At 37.3% G+C, this 21,595-nt stretch overlaps 1 protein-coding gene across 2 annotated transcripts; it reads left to right on the forward strand.

Annotated features, from left to right (window-relative positions):
* The first annotated feature begins 433 nt into the window (after positions 1–433).
* On the forward strand, positions 434–15,713 carry LOC120449678 (troponin C, isoallergen Bla g 6.0201). Of its 2 annotated transcripts, XM_039632288.2 has the most exons (6): positions 434–524; positions 627–684; positions 10,534–10,567; positions 10,624–11,022; positions 11,084–11,104; positions 15,486–15,713. In XM_039632288.2, exons 2-6 carry the CDS (start codon positions 682–684, stop codon positions 15,488–15,490), a joined length of 462 nt encoding a protein of 153 aa, XP_039488222.1. In that variant the 5' UTR covers positions 434–524; positions 627–681; the 3' UTR covers positions 15,491–15,713. The 2 variants fall into 2 exon arrangements, with proteins under 2 accessions (XP_039488222.1, XP_039488231.1); XM_039632297.2 differs by lacking the exons at positions 434–524; positions 11,084–11,104 and having other exon boundaries at positions 546–684.
* The last annotated feature ends 5,882 nt before the right edge of the window (positions 15,714–21,595 follow it).

The following is a 21,595-nucleotide window of genomic DNA, read 5'->3' on the forward strand; positions in this document are numbered from 1 at the left end:
AAGTATGTTAATACAAACATATTTTTAAACAGTCGTCAAGAATATAAATAAATAAATTATATATTTACAGTTATAGTGATAAATATGATGAAGCTGTCAAATAAAAAGTTTGTTATCTTCTTTTAATATTAATGCTTATATGACCATACATTTAAGAAATATGTTGCTTTTATGGGCACTGTTTATATACCAAACATTCTTCTAAATACAACAAACTAAAACAAGAATTCAAATTGTAATAATAAATAAATGAACCATTTACTACCATTAAACCATTTATTATTGCTATTAAAATTTGAGGAATAATACTTTTAGCATTAAGACCACCCTTACTCTCCGACCGCTTCTTTTTTATTATTTTCTTATCATCGATTAGGATGAAAATTTAGCCGTTTGTATATAGTTGTAGTCGCTTACATTTTTATTGTTAGCGCTCGGTAAAGCTTTGGCATTTTCCATTGCCGATGAACTTAGCTAGCATATAACACAAATCGAATTGTTTAAAAGCTTGGTGATAATTGAAAGTACTGTACCCTGTTTCTTTAGCTCCTACGTTTTTTTGGAATACTTTTTAAGTTACCAAAAATATCGTATTGTAATATAGTATTTTGATAATTTATTTAAAGGTTTTTCTTTTATATAAACGGTGTAGTTCAATTGAACCAGAAACAACTTTTTAAAATGGTAAGTTACGATATTATATCTTCGGTTTAACTGAAAATTAATGGAATTTAATTAATGCACAGGCTCAATTTCTTATATACAATTGGCTGTTCTTCTTAATATAATAAAATATAAATACTTTTTCTTGGCCTAAACAAACCATTACAATAATTATAAAATTCAACGCAAAATAAAGACAATTTTATTTTCGAATATAACACATTAGTTCAGAAGTTGAAAAGACAACATTAATAAATATGTGGCCTCCACAGGGCCATAGTAAGGTTTTCAATAACTTTAACTTTAATTAAGCTTTTAATTCCACAGCTTTGGGAAAGACTCTTTCTTATATTTCTCACTGGTACAACCTGGTTTTATTTATTGTAATAGTAATTTGTGGGTGTAATTACGGTGGGCGTGGCTTAACTTGTGATCCCCTTTTGTCAAGGCGGTCAAAAGTTATATCATCGTTTTGAGCTACTCCACTATTCGCGTCAACACCCCAATTAAATTGTAGTTAACAACTCATTCTGTAGTTTTCGTTTTCTCATCATTTTATGCATTTTTTATAGAATATATATTGAGTAAAAACCAAAAAAACTATAGTACATGGAAATTACTTTAATTAATAAAAACTCTTCGAGCGAAGAGTAACGAGTTTGCCACCAGGAAAAGGAGCCCACAAGAATGTGTATCACATACACATATACATATGTGTATCCAAAATTCTTAGGAGCATCTTTGGTTTTGCTGGGTGCTTCTCTTGGAGAATGTTTTAATGTTGTGTATTTTACAGTTTTTTTTTTGGCGATTTGTGGGAGTTATAATGATTGTGACCATGATGTATACATACATTCTGAAAATCGATAGAAATCGGCTAAGCAAAACATTTTTCAAAAGTATGAGCATCACAGTCCTGGGAAGTTTGTGGACGTATTTGTTATTATCAGTAGCATATCAGAAGACTTGGATAAAAAATCAGTCTGAGGCGTTGTATAAATGATATCAACTCGGTTTGTGATCATAATCAAGAATATACATACATACATATATATGTATGTACTTAACAGGGTCAGTGACGCTTCAGTCTGCCTGTTACAAACATATTAATTAATGAATGCGTATAGAAAATACAATGGGTATACAAGATATTACAGAATGCCACGGCAGGTCTATTGACATTTAGTATTTCTTATTTACATGTAATCCACATAGACCTTTGAGATTTTAGAGTACAGAACAGACTCTTATGAACTTTTATGGTTTATATGGACATATGGACAGACGACCTACCGAACAACCGGACAGTACCCCTTCGCCCTACTGACTTGGTTACCAAAATATACATATATATATATATATATATATATATATATATACATATAAGAAAACGGGCCCCTTTTGTGTACGAAATTCCTTTATTTATGTGCCTTACATTTTCAGAAATAACTTATACCCTGCCATCATACGATTATAACTACTTTACTTGATCGCCTTCTCATTTTTTAAATATAACACATCACGATAGTGCGAACGAGAGAATTTAACATTTTTCTTGAATTTTGGGAAAAAATAAAATGAAAACAAATTTTCAAAAGTGCGGGCTTGACCTTAAAAGGGGTGTAGACAAAGTATTTTTGGTATATATATATAGATAGGCAATTTTCAAAAGTGTGGCCATGGCAGTTTAAGGCGGTTTGTCGGAAGAAATTTACAAGGCTTACAAAAAAAACATGAGAGAATGTTATAGTCGAGTTCCCCGACGATCTGATACCCGTTACTCAGCTAGTGGAAGTGCGAAGGAGGAATTTCAACACTAACAGCTTGTGACAGTTTGTGAGCGTTAGAGTAGGAATAATTTTTGGCTAAGCGAGAGAAATTTACAAGGCTAAAAAAATGTGAAAAAATGTCAAAACTTGTTTTAAATGTGTAGGCATGAAAGTTTTGAGCGATTTATGGGCGTGGCAACAAGTATTTTGGCAAATCTCTCTGGAGTCTGCATGATGAATCTCAACTTTCTAGCCTTTAAATGTTCCTGAGATGTCGCCGTTCATACGAACGGACAGACATTGATCCTGATCAAGAATATATATACTTTATATGGTCGGAAACGCTTCCTTCTGCCTGTTACATATTTTTCAACGAAACAAGGATACCCTTTTACTATACAAGTATAATGATACAATTTCAATGTGTTGGCGTGGCAGCGGTTTGTTAGAGTCTACTTGGCAACATGAGTAAACAAACTGCGCTGCGTCAACGTCTCTGGAATCTTAATCTCTTTTATAGTTTCTGAGATTTCGACGTTTATACGGACGGACGGACAGACGGACATGGTACAACCGACTCGGATTTATATGGTCGGAAGCGCTTCCTTCTACCTGTTACATACTTTTCAACAAATTAGTATTCCCTTTTACTCTAACACTAACGGGTATAAAAATTTAAAGTACATTTTTCTTTGAAAAATAGACACTAGGCTGACATACATATAATTAAATAATCGCAATACTCATATGTAAAAAAAATATAATTTTATTTTACTGAATGATTACAATATTTTTTAGTTGAGAAGAACACCGATCGATTATTATTAGGTCTCAGACTGAACTCTGATAATTACTCTGATTTGATTGACGTTCAAGCCTCGGTTTCGAGCTTTTCTAATATGGACTTTAGACTTTAGGGTTCTGATCAAATGAAGAGAGAAAGCTTTGGAGTTGCTGACTTTAATAGTCTTCGCATTTCTCTTGGATTCAAGTGCATTCGCTCTTGGATACAAGTGCTCTTAGAATCTTATAATTTTGTTTATTGAAATCTAATACTTCTGTTTTCGGGATTGCGAGTCCGAGCTTTGAACGTGGGAACGCAACGATGATGCGAGGGCTTAAGCATAGATTGTTTAAATTAGGCAACGGATGTTTAGTCTACCAGTGGGTGACTTATCAGGTATCTGGTATCTGTTGGGTACATCCAGAGTTGTGTTGGGTGTGTGGGTGTGTTTGGGTGTACATGTTGTATGTGTATTAGTGTGTAGGCATGTGCTTAAGTCTTAGGGACTTATGGATATGTCACTCCCCCAATCATTGAATTTGGCCTGTCCTCAGGTCGTTAAATTTGGATATATCATAACATTGTTTTCTGGTTGAATATTTTCCTTGACATTAGTTTCAAGGTTCTTCTTTTTGTTTACAATATTTGACAATAATTTTCTTAGGTATATTTTTAAACTTATATGCTAAATACAGAGTCAAACTAATTATCATGATGACAAAAGTTGTAATGCATATAATTTGGAAAAAGTTGTAGTGTTTTACATGTAATTTTATCATTTCTTTTGTTTCTAAGTGATTTATTGGTTCTAAGCGTGTAACATTGTTGGTGATATAAATCGTTTGTGTAAAATCTGCTACATTATTAGAAATTAGGAATTCATCTATTTGCATGGTACAATTTTTAATTTTAATGATGTTGTTTCCTGATATTAATATTTTGTTGTTTGTACAATCTTGGTTGACAACTGTTTCAGGAATATTCCATGTTAAAAGTATATTTGGTTCTATATAATTTATTTGGAAATTTCTTTGGGTTTTAATGTATTTGCATTGAGTTTGCTCTTGTTTAATAAGTCCAACAATACATTTGTCGAATATTAATTTATCTGTATCTTTATGAAATACTTGGTTATTGAATACATAAAACTTATCGAATATTTGCTCGGTTAGAATATAGTTATGTTCATCTGGGTACGGAACTATTTGAAATATCGGAACTTTAGTGACCTCGCTAGGAACGTGGGATATAATCAAAATTTCGTTCGTGTCTGTCTTGAGCCAAGTTGATGTTTTTATCTTTAGCATTTTCTCCGAATTTATGTGTTTCAAATAATCATGTTTTAGTAATTTTGGGTTAAAGATCCCTAATCTGGTTAATTGCATACCTAACTCGATGTCTTCTATGTATTCTGTAAACTGCTGTAGGTTGAATATCAGTATCGCAATTTGTTGGTTCTGTTCTTTTTCCACCTTGAGTCTATTAATTATGTCTATACCGCTGTTAATTATGTCGATAACCATGTTTAGATCATGGGTTTTAACGGAGTCTTCTGACATGTTATTAATTTTTTCCTCTAACTCCTCCCTGTCGTCTTCATCTAATGTACCAAATAAGTATTTATATGCCTTCCCTACTACGTTCAAGAGACCTCTTTTACTTCTGTTAATAATTCTTAATCCATTTATTTCCCGTTTTAGTTTATCGACTAAATATTGTATCTGAGGTACATTGGGATAGTCATTTGCTTCAGTTACTAGATTTTCGAACATAAGCATTGTCTTTGTTATGTTTATACTTAAATAGTGGTATTCGTAGCTGGTTGGAATTTCCATCGTTCCGGTTTGGAATATAAGGTATCAGTTTTTCGCACTTGGTTGGGTTTACTTCGATGTTGCTGCATTTGACCATAGTGATAAGTGATAACATGCAACTAAGCATTATTAGAAATATATTGCGTACTTTGCGCTTCTCTGGCTGGTCTGGAATTATCGTATTTGCTCTTATAAATCTTTTTTTGTTTCTTGAATTTTGATTTATAATGAACGATTTTCCTGCCGCGGTTTGTTTCCTCAAAATGTTTACTGTCAACTTGTTCAATTCTTCCTGTCTTTTTAAATGGATTGGTGATTTTACTCTTCACGAGTGGAGCCTGTCTATATTTTATATCAACTTCAAAATCATGCCTATTCTTATTAAGATATTCGATCTTATCAATTTTGTTTTGTTGTACGTTAAAGTCTGGGCTGCCTGCATATAGAAAAATGTCTGCCGGAGATCGTTTTGTACTATTATGTTTAGTTTTATGATTATAGACGTATAAGATTGTTTCGAACCTTGTAAACCTATCTTCGATATTTTGTTCACTACCGATGATTCTTAGCTTTTCGTTTACGGTCTTGTGAAATCTTTCTATATCGGATACACCATTTTTGCTGGTTGTTACAGAAATTTGTACGCCTTCGGATCTTAACCAATTTTGCAAAGCTATGCACATAAAAGCTGAATCTTTGTCTGCTTTAATTTCTTGTGGCTTTCCCATATCATTGAATATTTTAGTAATGGCTCTTTTCGCTTCTAGCCAATCTCTACTTTTTACTTCAACTAGGGAGGCAAATTTTGAATAAATATCAATACAAGATAAGAAGATCTGGTTACCCGTGAGATAAAAATCTATCACGTATTTTTCTCTTGTGTTAAATATTTCTGGTGTTGTTTCAAATGTCAATTTAGTGTCTCGATGTTCTGTTTTTGCTAGATTACAGATTTCACATTCATTAATAATATTTTGAATTAGCTTTTGACTATCTGGGTAATAGTATTTTTCTTTAAACCAATTAATGGTTTTTTCTATACCTGGGTGTAAAACTTCCTTATGTCTCTTTAGGATTAAATCCTTAAATTCTGCATAAGTTAGTATATCAATTAGCTTCGTGGTACATCTCAATAGTTTTGTGAAATTGTTAGGGCTTATGATTTCGGTAAATGCTCTCTGGAAGATCAGAAAATACTCATCATTAGGGAAGTAAATTGCGCTTTTCTTGGTGCACACATATTCCTTAATGAGGGTTTTGGCGAGTTCAAGTGTCATTTCTTTATAGATTATTTTAATCTTTAGTTTTTGAAAGTAGTGGATTACACTTGTTGTGTCATTGTCGCCTTTTTCTATCTCTATTTGTCTAGAAAAGAAATTGATTGGTCTCTCCGTTATGGATATATAATTTAAATTATCTTCATTAGCACTATGTATACTATGTATATGTTGCGTCTGCGCTGTTTGCGACTTCGCCAACCATGACTTCTTCTATCTTTGTTCGGGAAAGAGCATCCAGAGCCTGGAAGATATTTTATTTTATAATCGAATTCATTAAGTTTGATTTTCCACCTTTGTAATTTCATGTTTGGCTCTTTGATATTATTCAGCCATACCAATGGCTTGTGATCACTCAATATTTCAAATGGCCTGCCGAATAAGTATGACCTGAAATATTTTGTCGCCCAAACTATAGCTAACAATTCTTTTTCAATGGTAGCATAGTTGATTTCGTGTTCGTTCAGCGTTCTGCTGGCATAACAAACGGGCTTATGATTCTGTGAGAGCACTGCACCAATAGCTACATTACTCGCGTCAGTTGTTAGAGAAAAAGGCTTCGAAAAATCGGGGTAGATTAATATCGGATCTGAAGTTATCAAAATCTTTAGCTTTTCAAATGATTCGATGTAGTCTTTACATTTAATATCTATTACAGCACCTTTCTTAAGTTTGAGGGTCATTGGTTTAACTATCTTGGCAAAGTTAGGAATGAACTTGCGATAGAACCCACATAATCCCAAAAATGATTTTATCTGTTTAGGTGTCTTAGGTAACGGAAAATTTGTGATTGCAATGGTTTTGTTTGGGTTTGGTTTAATGCCATTTGTTGTGACAATATGTCCCAGGAATTCAGTTTCTTTTTTCATGAATTCACATTTGTCTAGCTGCAACTTCAAGTTGGCGTCTCTCAGTTTCTCAAAGACTTTCTTTAGAGATAAAATATGTTCCTCCAATGAAGTGGAGTAAACAATAATATCGTCCAAATAAACTAAACAATCTTTGTAAATCAAATCTTTCAAACGATTATTCATACATCTCTGAAATGTAGCTGGAGCATTCTTTAGGCCAAAAGGCATACGTGTATATTCGTAATGCCCATGCTTAGTTGAAAAAGCTGTTTTTGCAATAGAATTTTCGTCCATCTGGATTTGGTGAAAACCCTTAGCTAGATCAATGGTGGTAAAATATTGGCATCTACCTAATTTATCCAATATCTCATCCATTCGAGAAATGGGGAATTTGTCATTAACAGTTATCTCGTTTAGATTCCTGTAATCAACTACCAACCTAAATTTTTGTTTCCCAGAGGCGTCTGCCTTCTTGGGGACCACCCAAATAGGAGAACAATTGATTTGTTTGTTGACTTCTTGGTCAACACTTTGGGGGTATTTATAGGGTTTACGGTATACTGGATCCTCATGCTGAGTCTGGATGACATGTTTAATAGTACTGGTGAAGGTCAAATTTTCGCCTTCCTTGTACTGAATGTCTCTATATTCGTATAGAACTTTCTTTAAATATTCAATTTCCTCTACATTTAGATGTTCGAGTCTGTACTCGTTACATTCGCGTAACTCATTGTTGATCGCGAAGTTGACTATATCGTTGTCAACGGACATGGGATCGAGATGTGTTACATCATTGTCCACTGTGTCACTAACAACTTTTGAAGTGAGGCATTTTTGTAATGCGGTCTCCTTCTTCTGTTGTTGATGCTTTGGTTTAAGGCACTTAGGTGCGGTCTTAACCTTTTGCATCTTTGGATTGATTTCCTCCACGGGAGTGGAATCATCCTTTTGTTGTGGGTCGAGGCATTTAGATGCGGTCTCGCCCTTCTTTTCTCCATACACAAACTTAAAGCTTCTTGAACCTAAAGTTACCGTCTCGTTATCATAATCTATCTTAGCTTTCGTATCTTCTAGATACTTTCGACCTAACAGGAAATCATAATTGTCGGAAAATTTGTGGATATAGAATTTCTGAACAGACGGACATACTGAAGTGGGTTTCATTATTATGCTTTTCTTTAATTTTATTGCCCCTTTAATGGTATACACTGTTAGATCTTCTTCTTTTTCTTCTAAATTTTCAAAATTTTTCCTAATGATATTGATGGATGAACCTGTGTCGATCATTCCCTTGTAAATTTTGTTATGATAACCTATTTTTACATGGGGACTGGTACGTCCTTCTGTGTCACTTGAGTGTCCGAGGCAGTTTGATGAAAATTTACATCCATTCTGCTTTGGCCACTTTGACTTTCGCGTTGTCTTTTTACCGGCATCTGACCGTTAGTATTATTTGAAGTTGAAGGTTGGAAATTAAGGGAATTGTTAAGAGGATTGTTTTGTTGGCCTTGTGTTAACTCCCTTCTAAACGTGTAATAATTTCCCCTTTGATTAACCGGTATGGGACGAGTGGAGTACTGATTTTGATTTATTGTAGGTTGATTAGAATTTTGATGTTGCGTATTGTTATTCTGATTCGTTCCAGGATAATAATTGCTGTGATTGTAATTTCTATTATTGTAATATCTTTGATTATTGCTTTGACTATGATTTCCCCTGTTCCTGCGTCTGTTCCCTTCTGATCTATTAAAACGCTGATTTTCCGGACTGGCGTCATAGAGGCCTAGCTCCATTGAAGCTTGTTTTAATTTATAAATAGTATCAATATCTTTGCGTGCCAATGACATATAAATTCTATCCGGCAGTTTTCGATCTATTACAGATTTAACAGTTCTTTTTAACATTTCAGTGTAATTTGATTTATCTACAGGGTCGCTTTCTAATTCTAACTTGTCGAACATAATCCAATATTGTGATTCGAGCTTCTCGATGAACTTACAGATGTTTCCGGGGTATGATGTATCCTCCAGTTGTCTTATAAGTTGTATGTAGGGCCTGTGATCCTTGAATGCCATCGCCAGGACCGTCTTTGTATCCAGCCATGTGCTTACTCTTTCTTGGGTCACGACCTCCAATGCTGCATCCACTAGTAACCGTTTCACTGCTCCGTAGATAACGTGTGCTTGTCTGGCATCTTGGGTAGGGTATAAGTTGAGTAGCTGCTCGACCTGGTTAACAAACACAGACAGCTTGCCAGGTGTGCCATCGTAGTAGTTCAGTTCTTTAATTTGATTTAATAATTGATTTAGGTGGGTTTCCGAAAGTTGCGGAACTGCCATGGTGTATTTGTATAAGTATTTGGATACACGTTTATTTAAATTCTTTGTTTTAAGTTACGGAATTAAAAATTTTAATTAATTTTGTTTCCGACCGCACGGGATTTTAAATTGTCTTGCAGATGTTACTGACCACACGGGTTTTTAAATTGTTTTGCAGATGTTACTGACCACACGGGATTTTAAATTGTTTTGCAGATGTTACTGACCACACGGGAGTTTTTCTTGAATACTACTTTTACGTAGATTCTTTTGCGGATCTCAAAATAATTTTAGAATCACTGTTTTAATTCGCCGATCCTGGATAGCTAGTTGTATAGCGTATCCTTCAATGGATCAGTACCGTACTAAAAGGACTCTTTATTTAACAGATCCTACCGGCTGCGCCAATTAAATAATCGCAATACTCATATGTAAAAAAAATATAATTTTATTTTACTGAATGATTACAATATTTTTTAGTTGAGAAGAACACCGACCGATTATTATTAGGTCTCAGACTGAACTCTGATAATTACTCTGATTTGATTGACGTTCAAGCCTCGGTTTCGAGCTTTTCTAATATGGACTTTAGACTTTAGGGTTCTGATCAAATGAAGAGAGAAAGCTTTGGAGTTGCTGACTTTAATAGTCTTCGCATTTCTCTTGGATTCAAGTGCATTCGCTCTTGGATACAAGTGCTCTTAGAATCTTATAATTTTGTTTATTGAAATCTAATACTTCTGTTTTCGGGATTGCGAGTCCGAGCTTTGAACGTGGGAACGCAACGATGATGCGAGGGCTTAAGCATAGATTGTTTAAATTAGGCAACGGATGTTTAGTCTACCAGTGGGTGACTTATCAGGTATCTGGTATCTGTTGGGTACATCCAGAGTTGTGTTGGGTGTATGGGTGTGTGGGTGTGTTTGGGTGTACATGTTGTATGTGTATTAGTGTGTAGGCATGTGCTTAAGTCTTAGGGACTTATGGATATGTCACTATATATATTTCCTAGTTCATTATCTTACAATTTTTATTAAATTAACCATTGTTCTTGCAGGCGGATGGAGAATATGACAAGGAACAATTGAGAAGTAGTTTAAAATAAATATAAATTTATTATTAAAAATAATAAATATAATCTTATAAGTCCTTAGGAACGCTTTCAAGGCTTTTGACCACGACGGTGCAGGATGGATCGAGCACGCTGATGTATCTAGCATTCTCGAAATATTAGGTCAGAAACTGGAACCACCTGCGGTAAAGGCACTTATTAAAGAGGTAGATAAAGGAACAACTGGTAAATTGGATTTTAGCCAGTTCTGCAAACTGGCAGCTCGTTTTATTGAAGTTGAGGAAGATGTGGGAGCACTTCAAAATGAGTTAAAAGAGGCCTTCCGTGTATATGATAAAGAGGGAAAAGGATACCTGACTGTTGCAACACTAAGGGGCATTCTTCACGAATTGGACGATAAGATTTCTAACCAAGATTTAGATTCGATCATTGAAGAAATTGATGCGGATGGGTCTGGTACGGTTGATTTTGACGGTAAGTTGTCTAATATTTAAAATTTATAAATAATTATTCAATAAGAAAATTTTTATTGCAGAATTTATGCAAGTTATGACAGGTAATACATGTTACCGGTAACAAAATATTTGTTCTACATATCTAAATATATATTACATTTCCATTTAAAGCTGTTCCAAGGCTCAAAATAATAACAAAGTATTTTGAATCAAATAATAACACCTCTTGACAAGGTAGGAAAACTGTCGATCGCACAAAAGACTTTTGTGACGAAAATTGATTTTGCTGAACTGAAGTCATTTGGTGCCATTTTACATTATCAAGAGGTGTATCTATTCGATATCAGAAGTTTGTTAATAAATTATTTATGTCCCACTGTTTATTTAAGTATAACTCAATACTGTGACCAGAAGAAAAAAAAACAAGAAAGAACGCTATATGTAGTTGAGTTCCCCAACTATCTGATACCCGTTACTCGCTAGTGGAAGTGCGAAGGACAGTCTTCAACAAGTTCTAGAAGTCTTCAAGTTTTTGGCGGCCTGTAGGCGTTAGAAAAAATATTAAAACATTTTTCAAAAGTGTGGCCGTGGCAGCTTTAGGCGGTTTGTGGGCGTTAGAGTGGGCATGGCCACATGCATCAACCAACTTGCGCTGCGTCTGGCCAAATCGACTCGGCCATTGATCCTGATCAAGAATATATATATAGGGTGTTTTTTTTAGAGGTATAGAACTTTAAATTGCAATAAAACAACGATGGATTATTCGATTGACATGAATTTTATTGACATGAAAGATAATCTTGTGGCATTACATTTTAAATATGATTTCTGGCATATGACCGCCACGGCTGGCTCGGATGTAGTCCAATCTGGACGTCCAATTTGCAATGACTTTTTCCAACATTTGGCCGTATATCGGCAATAACACGGCGAATGTTGTCTTCCAAATGGTTTAGCGTTTGTGGCTTATCCGCATAGACCAATGACTTTACATAGCCCCACAAAAAGTAGTCTAGCGGTGTTAAATCACAAGATCTTGGAGGCTTATGAAAAATCGGGAACAACAGCAATCTCGTTTTGGGCCCATTCGACGAATCTACGCCTTGCTTGATGATCGTTTGGTTTCAATTCTTGCACGAGTTGGATTTTGTAAGCACGCATGACGAATTGCCAAACCAAACTGAGAATAAATCACTTGACAGCTGTTAAATCGGTCGCCATCTTGAACAGTAATGCCAACTTAAAGTTCTATACCTCTAAAAAAAACACCCGTTACTTTATATGGTCGGAACATACTTTTCAACGGTACATACTTTTCAACTAATCTAGTATACCCTTTTACTCTACGAGTAACGGGTATAAATACAAATATGTCTGAACACTTTAGGCACTTTAGGGCGATTTATGGGCGTTAAATTGGACGTGGCCACATCTTTTGGCAAAGTTCCGCAGCGTCTATCTTTCTGGAATCTGCATGCCTACTTTATGTAGTCGGAAACGCTTTCTTTTATTTGTTGCATACTTTTCAACGATTTTAGTATACGCTTTTACTCTACGAGTAACGGGTACCCATGTGACGGCAACCCATGTGCATGAGAAAACCTATGTCAGTTAGCGTGATTTGGAATCCTTGTTGTTTAAGAAGTTGGCGGCGCATAAACGTTGAATGTGTAACAAACACGACTGTTTATTGACGTATGAGAATATGAGAATATATATCTAACTAACTTGCCGACTATGTTCAGGGATGGGTTGAGTTTTTTGACTTCCGAATCGCTGTCCCCAATATTTTTACAAGAAACAGTACTGGAGTGGAGAGGCAGGCTTTAGATGTAATTAAGCAAGAAAATAATCTTAGCAAGCACATAGGTCAATTTTTCCTTTTTAAGGAAGGCAGAACGCTGACATGATTTACACTGCATTCTGAAATTTGAGCTTTACGTCTTAAGGGATGCCCCAAACTCATTCAAATTCTTGTCCTGATTTTAACTGAGATCCGTACAAAACCTATGATATCAAAAATTGTGTACCAAGTAGCCCTTCTCGATTCTTACTAATCAGCCTAATAAGTTATATTTATTTGACTGTTATTCCTTAACTGATAAATGATCTTTTCCGCTAAAGTGTCAGCTACATCATTTTGCGATATGTTCAAGTTAATGGTAAACAAAAGTAGTCCACCTGGCTAACCGGAAAGCTTGATCGGTAAAAACACATATGTAGGTCTTTCCCCTTTATAAAGACATACCCTTTTAGAAAAAACAATTACATCGAGGCAGGCAAGTCGGGTAGCCCGTCTCGATTCTTACTAATCAGCCTAATAAGGTCTACCATTCCGATAAGACTTATTATTTGTGTTCTGAATGTAATGAAGAAGTTATTGCTACCCAACTTAGTGTTTTCCTAGCGTTCCGTCGCGTTGTCGTGCTACAATATTATTTATTATTATGCCAAATGAACATAGACTAAAAGTTAGATATTTGTTTAACACGTCTTTTCTGAGCCGCCTACGGCCTCATTTAATGTTGAGAGGGTGCCACAATACTTAAATCCCATAAAGTCATCCCCATGTTGGACCCTGAGTATTATATAACATCTAAAGAGCTGCATAACAAAAACCAATGGCATACTGTGAAGTCTTGCGTTTTCATCACATTGGTAAGTTAAGGGCACTATCAAGCTGTCTTTTAGATGAGTTGGAGTGAATTGATTTATCCCTAAGCTGAAGTTAACCGACTTACCTGTCCAATCGGCAGCCATAGTTAAAACTAGTACATTTTTACAAATTTTTGTTATATAGGGATTATTCTTCATAGACGTAATATTATTTTACATCAAGAGTCGATATTTTCACACAAATGCTCATATAAGATTCAGCTTTGCCCTTACCAGAATGTAATCGGCTAGGCAGAATATCGCCATCGTAGGTGTGAATATGTGTATTTTTATAAAAGGCTAACTCTGACCACTTCCAGTTTTAAATGGAATTATTACATTGTAGGGACCACAACATATTTATACCCGTTACTCGTGGAGTATACTAGATTTGTTGAAAAGTATGTAACAGGCAGAAGGAAGCGTTCCGACAATATAAAGTATATATATTCTTGATCAGGATCAAAGCCCAGTCGATCTGGCCATGTCCGTCTGTCCGTCCGTCTGTCTGTCCGTATGAACGTCGAGATCTCAGGAACTACAAAAGCTAGAAAGTTGAGATTAGGCATACAAACTCCAGGGACATAGACGCAGCGCAAGTTTGTCGAATCATGTTGCCACGCCCACTTTAACGCCCACAAACCGCCCAAAGCTGCCACTCCCACACTTTTGCCAAATATTTTGACATTTTTTCATTTTTGTATTAGTCTTGTAAATTTCTGTCGATTTTCAAAAAAACCTTTTGCCACGCCCACTCTAACGCCCAGAAACCGCCAAAAACTGTCAGTGCTGAAGACTCTCCTTCGCACTTTCACTATCTGTGTAACGGGTATCAGATAGTCGGGGAACTCGACTATTGCGATCTCTCTTGTTTTATTTATGTTACTCGCAGGGTAAAAAAGAATAAAAGATTCGTTTAAAAGTATGTATTAGTTAGAAGGACGAGTTACCGACCCACTGTCATGGGGCAAGTATCATATTACCATTTTTGAATTTCTTACTCGCACTCCCAACAGCTGAGTAACGGATAACTTATAGACGAGGAACTTGACTATAGCGTCTCTCTTGTACTTATTACCTTGTGCTTAAATTAGCTGGTGTAAAATGATTATTTTTCATATTTACTTCAAAATCTTAATATTTTTATACCCGTTACTCGTAGAGTAAAAGGGTATACTAGAAGGCAGAAGGAAGCGTTCCCGACCATATAAAGTATATATATTCTTGATCACGATCAATAGTCGAGTCGATCTGGCCATGTCCGTCTGTCCGTCCGTCTGTCTGTCTGTCCGTCCGTATGAACGCTGAGATCTCAGGAACTACAAAAGCTAGAAAGTTTAGATTAGGCATACAGACTCCAGAGACATAGACGCAGCGCAAGTTTGTTGATTCATGTTGCCACGCCCACTCTAACGGCCACAACCCGCCCAAAACTGCCACGCCCACACTTTTAAAAAATGTTTAGATATTTTTCATTTTTGTATTGGTCTTGTAAATTTCTATCGATTTGCCAAAAAACGTTTTGCCACGCCCACTCTAACGCCCACAAACCGCCCGAAGCTGCCACGCCCACACTTTTGAAAAATGTTTAGATATTTTTTCATTTTTGTATTAGTCTTGTAAATTTCTATTATTTGCCAAAACACTTTTTGCCACGCCCACTCTAACGCCCACAAACCGCCAAAAACTGTCAGTGTTGAAGGCTCTCCTTCGCACTTCTACTAGCTGAGTAACGGGTATCAGATAGTCGGGGATCTCGACTATAGCGTTTTCTCTTGTTTTATCTTAAATTTAAACAATTTAAACAATAAATTTTTCCAATTCTAGGTTAACCTCCATTGCTCTTTTTGACAGGCTTTTGAAGAGCTCAGAAATGGCAACCCATAGGCGTTTTATCAAAAATATAAAAAGTGAATAACAGCCATTTGTACTTAGTCAAATATTATAAATAGCATCTTTTTAAAATGTATCATCATTATTTATGTCTTATTGGTTTTAAACTTAAATAATTATCGTCGTTAATAATTTTAATAAAAGCCTTGTATACACATAAAATTATTTATTTTCCTGAAAATTTTAACAGTCGCGGAGATCTCTTTGTTCTACCTTAAATTCCTGTCTGATCATCAAATCAATTGCAACCTTACAGCGCTCATTTTATAAGATGTAAAATAAATCGAGCACAAAGCTCGCGTTTACATTTATGTTGAAAAGATTTCTGAAGAGTGACTCTGCATAGCAACATCGGGTGCTATATTAATTCACTTAAGAACAGAAGGGGCTTACGTAGTTTTATTCTAGGAAATATAACGGCATTGTTTCATATATTAATATTTTATCTTTTAATTAAATAGTCCGAATCTATCAATATACATATTACATTTTCGCAATTACAACATATTTAAGCATTTGACCGTGTACGGCGTGCCCAAAAGGTTTCTGGTACCTCGGTAGGTATTACCAATATAAATATATTTCAATAGGAAAATTATAAAGGGTTATCTAATAGATACCCTCGAACTTTGAAAGCTCATTGCGGCCATGTTGTTGGAGTGACAGTTCTCAAATGCAGTGTGTTTTATTAATTACGACCTCCCAAACCTCCAAGGCAGGTTATAGTGTCGAGCAGCACGTGCAAAACCTAATATTTTTTTAATGGGTTTTCAATTCGAGCGACGTTTTGCGCTCTTCGCACGTTTTACGGTCGCGATTCGTCGATTGGCGGACAAATTTGAGTCAACCGGGTCAGTAAACAATAAGCAGGTTCCCGTGCGTCAACATAACGCGAGATTTCCCAAGAATATCCTCGCTGTGCGCGACCGTGTCCTCGAAAAAACGCGGCAGTCAATTCCGCGTCGCTCACAGGAACTCGGCCTTTCGCAGATGACAACTTGGCGAATTCTTGCGCAGGGACTTGGGCCTGCACCCGTTCAGGAACCAGCTTTTAATAGGCAAGGCCGAATGTTGAAAACTGTGACAATATCACGATGACTTCGGTCGCAAAAATAAAAGTTCGGAATCGTAGGTGTGAATATGTGGATTTGTATAAAAGGCTAATTCTGACCACTTCCAGTTTTAAACGGAATTATTACATAGTAGGGACCACAACATATTTATACCCGTTACTCGTAGAGTAAGAGGGTATACTAGATTCGTTTAAAAGTATGTATTAGTTAAAAGGACGAGTTACCAACCCACTGTCATGGGACAAGTAGAATATTACCATTTTTGGAATTGTCACTCGCACTCCCAACAGCTGAGTAACGGATAACTTATAGACGAGGAACTTGACTATAGCGTACTCTCTTAATACCGTATGTTTAAATTAGCTGGTGTAAAATGATTATTTTTCATATTTACTTCGAAATCTCGAAGATAGTCGAGTTCCCCGACTATCTGATACCCGTTACTCAGCTAGTGGAGGTGCGTCTACGTATCTGGAGTCTGTATGCTTAATCTAAACTTTCTAACTTTTGTAGTTCCTGAGATCTCCACGTTTATAGGGACGGAATATATATACTTTATATGGTCGGAAACGCTTCCTTCTGCCTGTTACATACTTTTCAACGAATCTAGTATAAACTTTTACTCTACGAGTAACGGGTATAAAATACTCCTCAGCGACGAGTCGCATTTTTGGGTGAATGGCTATGTCAACAAGCTAAATTTCTGTATTTGGGACGAGACCAATCCACACAAGGTCTAACAAGTGGCAATCCACTTTTTGGGCTGGAGGCGCGATTGGGCCGTATTTTTTCGAAAACGATAATGGTGTGGCCGTCACCGTCAATGGTGAGCCTTACCGGTCGATGATAATTTTTCTTTTTTTTGTCGATTTCTTAAATCGCAGGTCTATACCAACTCATCACAAACCACCGTATTTTTTTTTTCATTTCAAAGATCAAGCGCCCCTAATGAAAAAGCCTTTAATACTGTTAAGAAGGGTGGCTATAGTAGATCTTGAGGGCCACTACTGTGGACTGTCGACTTCCCTATCGTTCGAAGTCTTAACTCCGAATTATCTTGATCTTACAGTGTTTGGCTTGCTCTTTCTCGCACTGCGTAAATATATATAACCAATGGAAAGCAAATCCATTTTATCATGTTATTGCCTTCTATTATAGTTTCTCTATTGATACAATTTTGGTTTAGGATAGTTTTGGGAAGGTTCCAAGTTGTAATTATATTTGGCTCTTGATATTTTATTTCAAAATCGGAATGTGTTTTTCTGTACACTGGTATGCACAATTGTTTTGACGAAATGTTCTTTCGTGTTTCTCAGTACTCTTTGATCAGCTTGAACTAAAATTCTTGCTACTTTTTTTTATATGCTATTATTAATATGCTATTTATGAACTTTTGTGCATTCTTTGAAAGCTGCTGATCAAAGAGTACTGAGGAAATAATTGTGCCTACCAGTGTATGTACATTGTGATGGTTTAGTATACCAGTTATACATTTATTTATAACCAAGCTTTGAGAACTTGCCGTGTAAGTTTGATTATTGTATGAAAAATAGTTGTCATGTATTGTTTCGGTTAGGTTAGGTTAGGTTTTACCGGCCGTCGGTTATCCGACGCACTTAGACCATTAGAGGTCCATTGTGATACCCCTACAGCTACGGCAGAAATCATTATACGGGGCATTTAGTCTTCTGGCATGGGTGCCTATCAACCAATGCCCTGTGATGACTCTCATAGCAGTGCTGAAGTTTGCTCTGGTCAATCTTAAAAGTTTTGACGTTCTTTATGAGCTTATTTTTGGCCATACTTGGCGTGTTAGGCGACAGTGTGTGGTGTTTTCCCATATTGTCTGTTTGTTACGGTTTAGGTTTTCCCAAAGTAGTAGTTTACAAGTGGCTAAAAGCATACTCATACCCGCCATCTCTTGTATGAGTGGCGCGGTAGTGCCTTCTCGAGCTAGCTCATCTGCGATGCTGTTGCATTCTATGTCCCTTTGTCCGATGATTACGAATTGTTGTGTCATCTCGTGTAAAGATGATCGGCAATTCGACACTGTTTTCGAGTTACTTGAGATTGAGCCAATCGATTTGTTAGCTGCTTGGCTGTCACTTAAAATGTTTACTTGTGAGCTTTCCGGTTTTAGTGATTTTAAGTGTTTTAGGGCCTCCCTTATTGCTGCTACTTCTGCTTGGAAGACGCTGCAATGATCGGGGAGTCTGAACGAGATGCGTAGGCCTAGCTGTTCGGAATAAACTCCTCCTCCTACTCTGTTCTGTAGTTTTGACCCGTCCATATAGAAGCATATAGCATTCTGGGGACCACGTGTTCGTGAGTTCAAATCGTCCCTCTCTGGGATGATTGTGTTGAAAGGTTTGTATGTACTCCGTTGGAGTGCAGTAGTCTGTCCTGGAGGGGACTATTTGAAAGTTTTTTAGGATACATGAGTGACCCGCTTCTTGTGGGTTTCACTGTTTGGCATCTCTAAGCCTGATTGCCGCTACTGTAGCCTGTTCCATGCCAGCTAGTTCTGGGCTTGGGAGGTTGAGTATGGCATTTAGGGCTTCGTTTGGGGTGGTGCGTAAAGCACTGCTGATGCAGAGTGCCGCATCTCTTTGCATTTTTGATAGCATTATTATGGTGAATTTCTTTTTCAGAGCCGGCCTCCATATTATTGCTCTGACGATGGCCGTATATATCCAGTTTATAGGGTGTCATGACCCATTTGAGCCCTATTGCTTTCTTGCACGTTAAGAGTGCTATTGAAGCTTTTTTGTATCTGACTGTGAGGTTCAAGTTCCAGTTTAGTTTCCTGTCAAGTATTACGCTCAAGTACCTTGCGCTGCTACTGAGGGAAACTCTTTGATTGTTGAGGATAGGTGGGACTAAGTCTGGTATATTATACTTCCTAGTGAAGAGAACCAGCTAGGTCTTTGAGGAGTTAAATCCTAGTCCGTTATTTTTGGTTCAGCTGGACAAAACACTGAGTTTTTCGCTCATGAAATCGCATAGCGTTTGGGGGTATTTGCCTGTGAAGATGATAGCAACGTTCTATGTCACATAGTATCGAGTTGACAGCTATGTTCAATAGAAGTTGGGAGAGGACGCCTCCTTGCGGAGTGTCTCTGCTGACGTGCCTAGTGAGGGTTGACACTCCTAGTGAAGACATAACCTTCCTGCAGGTGAGCAGTTGGTATATGAGTCCCACGAAGTGGCGGTCCACCCCAAGGACTGTCAGGGCTCCGGTAATCGCCGTTGGGATGACGTTGTTAAAAGCTCCTTCTATGTCCAGGAAAGCTACCAGTGCATATTCCTTTTGGGACATTGATTTTTCTATCTTGGAGACGAGAGAGTGTAGTGCTGTCTCTGTCGATTTCCCTTTCTTGTAGGCGTGTTGCGTGTCTGTGATAAGACTAGGTTTGAGAGTTGATCTCAGATGCAGGCCGATGATTCTTTCAAGGGTTTTTAGTAGGAAGGATGACAGAATGATTGGTCTGAAGTCCTTGGGGGTCGTGTGATGGTTTCCCAGCTTTGGGGATGAAGACAATACGGGACTCTAGCCACGATTGTGGTAGGTGTCCAAGAAGTAGGGACCTTTTAAAAGTCAAGAAGCCAGTTTATGGCTATATTTCCCGCATGTTGGATCTGTGCCGATATGATTTTGTCTGTACCTGCAGATTTGTATGGTTTAAAGCCGTGTATGGCCCAATGGAGGATCTTTGGGTCTATACACAGTTCGATACTTGCCAGTGTGGCGTTTGTTTGTTGGGGGGTGAGAGCGTTTTGGCTGTTTCCTGAGTGTCTAGAAGTATCTCCAGAGATTCCTCACTCGTGCTGGTCCAGGAGCCATCTGCTCTTTTAAGGTAGCCTAGGGTTGTGGCCGATTTGGATAGGATTTTTCTAAGTCTGGCTGCTTCAGTTGTATTTTCAATTTCTGAGCAGAAGGAATGCCACGAGGATCGCTTTGCTTTCCTGATGGCTTTTTTGTAGTTTGCAAGGGCCCTTTTGTAGGCGGTCCACAGGGCCTCCTCACTTCCTGCCTTGGCCCTGTTAAAAATGGTTCTGCAGTCTATTCGGAGGGGGACAGTTCTGCTGACCACCAGGGAGGTTTTATTTTTCTTTTGGGCTTGCTATTGGGGCAGGCCTTTTTTAGTGCCTAGTTGCAGGTTTCTGTGAAAATTGAAACTAGTTCGTTTAGACTAGAAATTATTTGGGGGGTATGGAGGGGGATCCGTTGGGATTTTTTTCCTTAAAATATTTTTGTATTTTTGCCAGTCTGTTTTCCTTGGGCTTGTGGAAACTGCTGGTTTTGATGGGTTGACTGTGAGGGTCGTTTCTATATACCTGTGGTCCGAGAAAGAGTGCTTATCTAGCACCCTCCAGTAAGTTACTGTCTCTAATAGTGGTTTAGAGACGAGAGTTAGGTCTATTACCTCTTTTCGGTTCTTAATGATATGAAGAGATTAGAACTAAAGATAAAGTTAAAAAGAGACTCACCGCGGTCGTTTGTGTCTGTACTTTCCCATTGTGTATCGTGGGCGTTAGCATCATAGCCTATAAGTAGGCCTATGTTTTGCTTTTCGCTGTCTTCTACCAGTCTCCTTACCAGCTCATCCGGCGGTTCTTGCCTCTCGTAGGCCATGTACGATGACAGCACTCGGAACGGAGATGGCTGACTCTCCACGGTGGCTGCCGCGTTATCTGCATCACTGGAATTATGGAGCAGAAAAATGCTAAGGTGCTTTTTGGATAAAATGCAGACCCTTACCTTACCTTCGCTAGGAGCTGTTAGAAGCTTATATTCCTTAGTCCCTTATCCTGAAACCTTTCCTCCCACTATCCAAGGTTCCCGAAGCAGGACTATGTCGACTCCATCTTCAGCCAGATGGAGTTGAAGAGCATCGGAAGCTGCCTTACTGTGGTGGAGGTTTATTTGCAGAAGCCTCACGGACATCTGCTGTGGGCATCTCCACCACT

This window comes from Drosophila santomea, chromosome 2L (assembly GCF_016746245.2).
Source record: "Drosophila santomea strain STO CAGO 1482 chromosome 2L, Prin_Dsan_1.1, whole genome shotgun sequence".
NCBI classification, from domain to species: Eukaryota; Metazoa; Arthropoda; class Insecta; order Diptera; family Drosophilidae; genus Drosophila; species Drosophila santomea.